Raw genomic sequence first — 8,728 nt, 5'->3', positions numbered from 1 at the left:
CTTAGAAAGAACTTCAGAAGAGCAATAGTGATCCCCACAAAATGCCATGTTTTAAAGGACACCCCTAACAGCTAGGGAAAAAGAGAGCACTTACCCTGAAAGAGTGCAGCAGAGCGGAAGCCTGTGGTCCTGTGGGCTGGAGGGCTGCACTTTGCTGTCGGAGATTTGGGGACGGGAGGAGGGGAGGGGGGTGCTGCTCGGGACCCTACAAAAGTTTGTCAGGTGACCTATAGGATCCTCTCCTACCGGCAAAGAGGACACCCTGCAATTGTTCATTTCCCGTCTGTTGTTTCCCTGGAAGAAGAGAAGGCCAAGGACCGAGGCATTTTGTTTCTGCTTCCGGCACGGGGACGGACCTGCAGAAACTTTTGGGGGACGGGTGGTGGCGTGGCTCTCATTTTGCAGTTAATAGGTCACTCACGGGCATGAGACAGCACCCGACCATACAGTTATCTCAGGTCAGAAGGACTGCAAAACGCCAGCTTTTCTTTAAGAAAAATAACTTTAATGTCATCTTAGAAAAGACATGAAGACAAGCATTCTAAGCTGAGTCGAAGACAGCCATAATGAAATGCAAACCAGTACTACCCTATTATGGGCTGCTGATGTCCCCCCCAGATCCTTTGCTTCAAGGGACTGGTGGCGCAGTCAGTACTCAACAGTCACGTTAAAAAAATCCGAGGCAGCAAATGGTGGGAGGGGAGACAGACTGGAAGCCACCCGCAGACAGGACAGGGAGGAGATGTCATCCTTGCGCACGCGCTTTACCCGGGAGGATCCTGCACCCGGGTGAGGATTTCCCATCTGTGTCTGCTGGTAGCACCCGCTGCGTGGTGGGGAAGGAGGTGGGGCTTGGATGCCCTGCCAGAAAAAGCTGTAACTTTCTCCCAGAAACTCGGGCTGTAAGTCCAGTTGAGGACTTCACCCCATCAAGATGAGAGTTAATATCTTTGTTTAAGGGAAGTCACCTACTTTTAGAAAGCCTTAAGGCTAGACGGACTTCCCGACGGGTACAACTTCCGCGTCCATCATTGCACATTTTGTAAATCTGTTTAAAAAGTCTGGTTTAAAAAGAAAGTGGCTCTGAGGCGAGTTTCTGTCACCAGATCCCGGGGAGGAAGAGGCACTTAATATTGCAGTTTCCAAAACAGGATTTGTCGATCTTCCCCTCCCGTGATGATGCTGCTACACTGTTCGTTCATCCACATGCATGTCACGGCACCTGGTGGGGGACAGAGTTACTCCTTGGAGCGTGGCTCAGTGGAAAGAGCGCGGGCACGGAGTCAGAGGTCACGGGTTCTAATCCCAGCTCTACTGCTGGTCAGCTGTGTGACCTGGGGCAAGTCACTTAACTTCTCTGTGCCTCAGTTACCTCAGCTGTCAAATGGGGATTAAAACGGTGAGCCCCCCCCCGTGGGACAACCTGATCACCTTGTATCCCCCAGCGCTTAGAACAGCGCTCTGCACATAGTAAGCGCTTAACAAATTACCACAATTTATTTGAAAGGGGGCTATTCCAGCTGAGGGGCTGGAAAACAAGATCTCCCTTCCTCCGTCCCTTCCTGGAGGGTCATTCGGCCACTCACGAAACCTTTTTCGGTTCAGCGGAGTTCCAGGCTTCCCCGCTTGCCCAGGAAGGCTACTTCGGGTCGGGGCAGCCTGGAGCCAAAGGGGCTCAGAGACGGAAACCCGCAGGTTCGAGCGACTGACCGCCGCCAACCCACCCAGCCCTCAGGCGGAAAACCCGGGACAGGCCGACGGGAGCCTCCGGCCTTCCGGCTCACCCGTGTGACCCGAGATCCTGTCGCTCACTCTGCCTCCAAGCAGATCCCACACCAGCAGCTCGCCCGACTGACTTCCGGCGAGCACGGTGTCGCCGTCCCAGCTGAAGCACCTGGGGCAAAATCGGCAGATTGAGGAGAAAGGGGCGGGCGTTCCCCGGGCAACCCGCGGCAGGGGTGGGCAGGCGGACGGGCGAGCGGGGCCTGTGGGATGAGGCCCCGGTACCGCCGAGCCGGCTGGGGGAGCCCCTCTGAGGTCCCTGTGTGGGCCACCGTCTTCGGGGACTGGTTTCTCCTCTGACTCATTCGAGCCCACGGGATCGGAACCTTCCAGGCAGACTTAGGCCAACGCCCAAGTTGAACGAGACTCTGGGGACGCACGGCCTCCACGTAAGTCAAACCCCCGCGGTGGCGGGACTGAGCTTCACTTTGTCGCCCTGCCACAAGGCCCATCAGAACAATCACTTGGCTTGCTGTTTGTCAGCACTCAAATGCCGCCTAAACATTCAGAGCATGGGATCGTGATGCAAGTCTCACCCCAGTGGCTTCCCTTCTCCATCTTTGAAAAAGGACACGTTCGGGCGTCAACTGCTCCCCGCTGCCTGGCCCAGCCTCGGCAGTAGCCCCCGCCCGCCAAACCTCCCGGCGAAGCCCAGGCCTCACCTCTGGGGCCGCTCTGACGTCAGAGAAGAGATGAGTGTCCCCGTCTGCACGTCCGTCACGTTCACGCAACCGTCTTCTCCTGTGCTGAGCACGTGGCGACTGTCTGCAAGAATCCGTTCGGCAAATCCGCACCCGGACGCTCAGGACGCCGTTCTGGGCTCGTGCCAGGCGCCTCCCCCGCCCGCTGCCCAGGCCAGGAGCCCGTGTGGGGAACTGTCTTCCCACAGGGCACGGCCACTCCCCTCACCTCCTCCCCGCCCTCATATGTAGGAGAGGAATGGCCAGGATTTCAGGACAGCTAGTGGGAAGTATGGGGCCGGGCGGGAGCCAATGATTGACCTACGATACCCAGGGTCTGGCGGATCTTCCCCTGCTCCCGTGGCTTGCCCTCCCTGGGAGGCGCACAGCCGGAGGCGAAGGAAAGAGAAGGAAAAGGTATGTTTCAGACCCACGGGTGTAAGCTCCTGGCCTGCTCTATTTTATCACAGTCTCCCCAGCACTCTCTGCACGCAGTAAACGTCCAGCAAAAGTGAATATTCTATTGATTCTCTCCCTCCAGGCTGCCTGATGTGACTATGGCCTCGAGATATTTGGCGTCTCTGGGGCCACAGTCAACGGCAGCGTCTCCGGAAGGGTCCGGAGGTGGTACATACCGGGGCTGAAAGCGGCCTGGCACACGGCCCCCGTGTGGCTGGAGAGCTGGTGCAGCAGCGTGCCGGCAGACAGATCCCAGATGTTGACGGAGCCCTCCCGGGTGCCCGTCACCAGCAGCGTGCCGGCCTCGTTCAGGCTGGCCGTGTCCACCTGCAGGAGGAAGCCTGGTGAGGGACGTCCGCGGGGCCGCCCAGGGGTGACGCCGCCGGACCTGGCGCGGCCGACGCTCTCTCCCCGTAGCCCCCGCAGGATTCTGGGTTCCCGGCCGGGGCCTGCCCACGCCAGATGACGCAGGGAAGCCGAGGAGTTGTCCTCCCGCCGCTCCCCTCGCGGAGGACGGGGAGAAAAAAGGACCGGCAGAAACCACCTGCGTCGACGGGTGTGCCGGCGAGGAGTCCGGTGGAGCGGCTGGGGTGAGCGGGGAAAGCTTTGGCCCAGCAGAGGAGGCGAATTCCTGGCACTTAAGGACACGACCACGCAACCGTGAGCTGACCGGCCATTATCTGCCAGTACAGAAACTCCCCCTTGGGAAGACGGTGATCCGCTATCCAGAGCCGCCACCGAGGGGTGAGTAGGATTCTGGCTGTGGCTCACTGTCTGGCAAAGGGCTTGGGGCGATGGTTTGGTGTGGGGGAGGCAGCAGGGGTCTGGCGGTCACGGGATCTAGACTGGTTCCTGGGTGACTCCCGTCCCTCATCTGTAAAAATAGGGAAAAGAATACCTGTCTCTCCCTACCTCACTGGGATGTCATGCGGGCAAAACGCAGTAACAGATGGGACCGCTTGGGAAAAAAGCGTAGAAAATGCTTTTAAAACTTTAGGCCTTTTTGCGTGGGCCTTGAGTTAATTCGTCCTTCCTCTGCTCTGAGAAACAGGCACGGAGAAGCGATCCAAAGTGGGCCGGGCGGAAGCTGGAAAGACGGGAAGGAGGCCCACCAACCCACCTCTGACGAGCCGGGGGCTGAGAGCGACTGCTTGCTGAGGTAGGTGTGAAGTGGGGGTCGCCCTGGTAGATGCCAGTGAAATTCCCAGAGCGTTTTCCATAGAAGGGGATGGTGCGGTTTGGAGAAACGCAAGACGTTACGGTTGTACTCACACTGACGTCATGTTCCAACTCAGCCAACAGGTCAAAGTTGTGTCTTCTGGTCCCTGTGGTCTCTGCGGAACCAGCAAGCCACACCTACAGGGAAGCGGACCCAAATCTCACCATCATCTTAGAACCAGGGCGATCAGGAGGTTCTCTCTTTCCCACAAGGGGTAGACCTTTCCCGATCCCAACTCTACAGCCTTGAACTGTCCTCGGGGGTACCGTCCGCCCACTGACAACAATGATGGTCTAATAGAAAGCAATCAAGGGACCCTGCTTCTAATCCCGGTCCTGGCACTGTAAGCTGTGTGACCTTGAACAAGTCACTGAGCCTTTCTGGGCCTCAGATTCCTCTTTGGTAAATGGGGATAAGATATCTGCTCTCTCCGACTCTTCAACTGGAAACTCTGAGGGGGACGGGGCCTGCATCCAATCTGATCATCTACTGTCTATTGCAGAGCATGGCACAGGGTGAGTACTTTAATACCATAAATAGAACTCTTCCTACAGCTACCATGTTGGATGCCTCTTTTTTTTTTTAAATGGTAGAGAAGCAGCGTGGTACAGTGGAAAGAGCGCGGGCTTGGGAGTCAGAGTTCATGGGTTCGAATCCCGGCTCCGCCACTTGCCAGCTGTGTGACCTGGGGCAAGTCACTTAACTTCTCTGTGCCTCAGTTACCTCATCTGTAAAATGGGGATTAAAACTGTGAGCCCCATGTGGGACAACCTGATTACCTTGTATCCCCCAGCGCTTAGAACAGTGCTTTGCACATAGTAAGCGCTTAACAAATACCACCATTTTATTTGTTAAGCACTTACTTTGTGCCAGGCACCGAGGTAACAGATATAGACAAGTGAAGTGACTTGCCCAAGGTTGCCCCGCAGACAAGTGGTGGAGCCGGGATTAGAATCCAGGTCCTTCTGACTCCCAGGACTACACTCTATCCACTAGACAACACTGCCTCTTGCTTCCAGGTTGTAGCTTTTGCCAAGCTAGTTGCACGAGATGCTGTTGGGCACTGAGAAGTCCCAAGCACTGGACATTCCTAAGAAGCGTTTCAAAAACTACATCCAAACCTTCACCGTAGAGTCCCAGGATGCAGAATAGAGCCTGTTGTTATGCCAACAGATCTTGCTAACCGCGTCGTCATGCCCCATTAGTGTGTCCTGGCATCTTCCAAATGCTACAGAGTAAAAATAGCTGAGGAAGAGAACAAGAGTCATTAAAGCATCATTCTATCTCGTTGAGTACTGCAATTGCAAAGTGGTTTCAAAAAACCAACCCTAGTTCCCATAATTGATTCCCTTGGTGATAATCCCATCAAATATACCAACTCTAGATTATAGCCAGGAAGTAGAACTCCTTAAAAGGTGGCTTCTTTTGGGGGCCGGAGCCAATATTTCAGGGGTCTAAATCTGCAAGTATACGCCAGGTGGTGTTCACTTTTTTCAGACAGGATTTCAAATTCATCTTCCATCTTTATGTATTTGCTGGTTCAAAAGGAAAACGTTTAAGTCAATCTACTAGCCAGCACTGGTGTATTGCTAAGCAGGATTGGTGAGGCAGGGGGAGGGGGGAGGAGGAAGAGTGAGAAAACTTGCCCTGAATTGAAAATATTGCCCTATTGGCTGCAGTTGCTAATATCCTGAGCAAAAGCCACATGCCGAGAATACATACATATTATTGTCCCACGAGGAACAGGCGACAGTGGATTCTCCTGGTAGGATTAAACAGGATGATAAAGCCTGAAAGATACAGAAGAAAAGATTCCAATTTTGAAGAGTTTCCAGTTCTCACCTTCTTGGGTGGCCAAACTCTCAAAAACCACCACGTCCACCAATCTGACGTGGCCTGAAAACCAGCTCCAGTCCCGCCTGCCCCGTCCCCCTCCGCCCCCCCCCCCCCCGGCCCAACTCCCCGGCTAGGAAAGCACCGTGCCATCGGCCTCAGAGTCCACTGGGAGACGTGAGGTGGAGAGGAGAGCGGCCGCTGTCAAGTTCCCCTCGGCCTGTGGCCGGATGCTCACTGGCTCCGTTTTATTTCCATGGTTTTACTACGGCCACGTCTATGGCCGCCTCTGAAGGCAGCGGGGCAGAGTCAGCCACAGACCATCCACGTCATCCAACAGAAACTCCTCACCATCGGCTTCAAAGCGGTCGATCACTTCGTCCCCTCTTACCTTACTCCGTTACTCTCCTATTACAGCCCAGCCTGCACTCTTTGCTTCTTTAATGCCAACCTACTCACTTTACCTGGCTCTCATCTATCTCACTGCCTACTCTCGCCCGTGTCCCGCCTTTGGCCCGGAATGCCATCCGTCTTCGTATCTGACCATTATTCTCCTCATCGTTCAAACCCTCCTCTAAGAAGCCCTCCCCGATTAAGCCCTCATTTCCTCTTCTCCCACTCCCTTCTACATCAATCTTGCTCCCTTCATTCACCCCTCCTTCAGCCTCACAGCACTTCTTTAACATCCCTAATTTATTCTCATTTATATTAATGTCTGTCCTCCCCCTCAAGACTCTAAGCTCCTTTTTGGCAGGGTATCTGTTATATTTTCACACTGTACTTTCCCAAACACTAAGCACAGTGCTCTGCATACAGTAAGCGCTCACTAAATATGACTGATTGACCAGTCTCCAAAGAATTGCTGAGTCCCCAAGGCAAGGGTAATACACAAATAAGTAAAATTCTTACACATCGATAATCTGTTTAGACTAAAAAGTTCCTGTTAGTTTGTAGGAGACACAGCACGACCACTTGTTATAAAGAATGACTGAGAAAGACATCGGAAATGCGGATAAAGACATTACTAGTATTAATATTTAGTAAGCACTTACTGTGTGCAAAGTGCAGGGAAAGAGTAAACAGACCTATCCCTTGAAGGACTCACAATCTATGAACAAAAGTCTCTTTGCTCTTGATTTGGTGCCTTGTGCTTGTTTTTTTTTCCACTTTGCACACAGCAGGTGCTCAATAAATGCTTTTGTTAAGGAAGCCAAAGTACAAGGAAGGAAAGCAACTCAAACAGAAAGGGGCTCTGATCTGGGGCTAAAAAGACAAGAGTATGACTAGGAGAGGCAGTTGAAAAGAACTCTAGCCCCAAAATGTATATATACAAATTACATTTATTTCTCTATAACAGGATTCACTTCCTTTCTTCCCCTCCCTTGCACTGCTTATCACAATCAAACTCAATTTACTGGCTCAACTTAGATTTCCACAGAATCCAATTGATGATCCCCAAAACACTCACCAAGTTTGAAAAGGACACACTTCTTTGGAGTGCTTTTGATTCTTTAGAAAACATCTTCAGGGTAGAATCTAATGCCGTCATTTGGAGAGAAAACATCGAGAAGATCATTTTGTAGACCAGATGATGGCTGTTTCACTCAAGTATGCAGCAGACTGGCTTGTAGTAAGAGAGATCAGTGGATGTGCCCTGGGGCCTGGGAAGTGGGAAGTGGGAATAGGGAAGAGAAGGTGGGAGGTAGGGAAGACTGTCCAACTGGTAGCAGGAGGAAGGGCTTTAGGGACGGTGCATATGAAAACGGGTTTGGAACAAAGTGCCAGGTTTTAATCTGCCTTCAAGCCTAGCTGCTATCTTGGCCAGTGCCTGAATCCCCGACATACTTCCTAGAAGCAGGATGGCCTAGTGGATAGAATACGGGCCTGGGAGTAAGAAGGACCTGGGTTTTTTAAATCCCAGCTCCACCGTTTGTCTGCTGTGTTACCTTGGGCAAATCACTTTATTTCTCTGCCCCTCAGTTACCTCGTCTGTAAAATGGGGATTAAAATTGTGAGCCCCATGTGGGACAGGGATGGTGTCCAACCCAATTTGCTGGTATCCCTAGTACGGCGCCGGGCACACAGTAAGAGCTTAAAGACCACAATTATTATTATTGGGATGGAGCAGGATTGGGAGTTGAAGAGTGAAAGCCACTCGATCTCCAACTCCAGCAGTGGGAAGCCGGTACAGAGGTCACTGGCCACTGGCCCGAAGAGAGGACATCTCTGTGGTACTGCTGGTCACGTGGGTTACTGGATTCAGCAGTCGAAGTGTGCGCCAATGCTGGGCCGCTTGTTTTTCTGGCTCTGGGCCATCTCGGGCTGACTGTCAGATTTCCCGAGAAGCAATTCCCTTAACACATGGATCACAAATTACAGGACCTGGGGGACTTGGCCAATCTCATCTAAAGAGAAGCAGCCTACGAGTTATGCGGTCTTGTAGAAAGAACCTGGGACTCAGAAAACCCAGTTTACATTCCTGGCTCTGCCACTTGCCTGCTAGGTGACTTTGGGCAAGACACAATGTCTCTGTGTCCTGCTCTCCTCATCTGTAAAATGGGAATAAAATTCCTATTCTCCCTCCTTATTACACGGTGAGCCCTTTGTGGGACATAGGGACTGTCTGATCTGATTACATTGCATCTACCCAGCATTTGGTATATAGTGAATGCCTAAACAAATACCACCATTAGTATTATATTTTTGTTGCCTCAGTTTCCTCATGTGTATAATGTGGATAAAATACCTCTTCGAC

At 52.6% G+C, this 8,728-nt stretch overlaps 1 protein-coding gene across 3 annotated transcripts in view; it reads right to left on the bottom strand.

The window, feature by feature from the left end:
* Positions 1-483: 483 nt before the first annotated feature.
* Positions 484-8,728, bottom strand: part of NSMAF (neutral sphingomyelinase activation associated factor) — a 55,551-nt gene continuing 47,306 nt past the window's right edge. For 2 of the 3 annotated variants that reach the window (XM_029068569.2, XM_029068570.2), the window contains 8 exons: positions 7,442-7,509; positions 5,863-5,930; positions 5,262-5,385; positions 4,194-4,277; positions 3,098-3,248; positions 2,445-2,547; positions 1,785-1,894; positions 484-1,222 (listed from right to left, as the gene is read on the bottom strand). In XM_029068569.2, coding sequence (XP_028924402.1) covers positions 1,128-1,222; positions 1,785-1,894; positions 2,445-2,547; positions 3,098-3,248; positions 4,194-4,277; positions 5,262-5,385; positions 5,863-5,930; positions 7,442-7,509 — 803 coding nt within the window. In that variant the 3' untranslated portion in view covers positions 484-1,127. Of the gene's footprint in view, positions 1,223-1,784; positions 1,895-2,444; positions 2,548-3,097; positions 3,249-3,692; positions 3,796-4,193; positions 4,278-5,261; positions 5,386-5,862; positions 5,931-7,441; positions 7,510-8,728 lie in introns of all 3 variants that reach the window. The other variant, XM_029068568.2, reaches the window with a different exon arrangement.

The sequence above is a fragment of the Ornithorhynchus anatinus genome, chromosome 7 (genome assembly GCF_004115215.2).
Source record: "Ornithorhynchus anatinus isolate Pmale09 chromosome 7, mOrnAna1.pri.v4, whole genome shotgun sequence".
Taxonomy (NCBI): domain Eukaryota; kingdom Metazoa; phylum Chordata; class Mammalia; order Monotremata; family Ornithorhynchidae; genus Ornithorhynchus; species Ornithorhynchus anatinus.
This window is presented reverse-complemented; position numbering and strand designations above follow the sequence as displayed.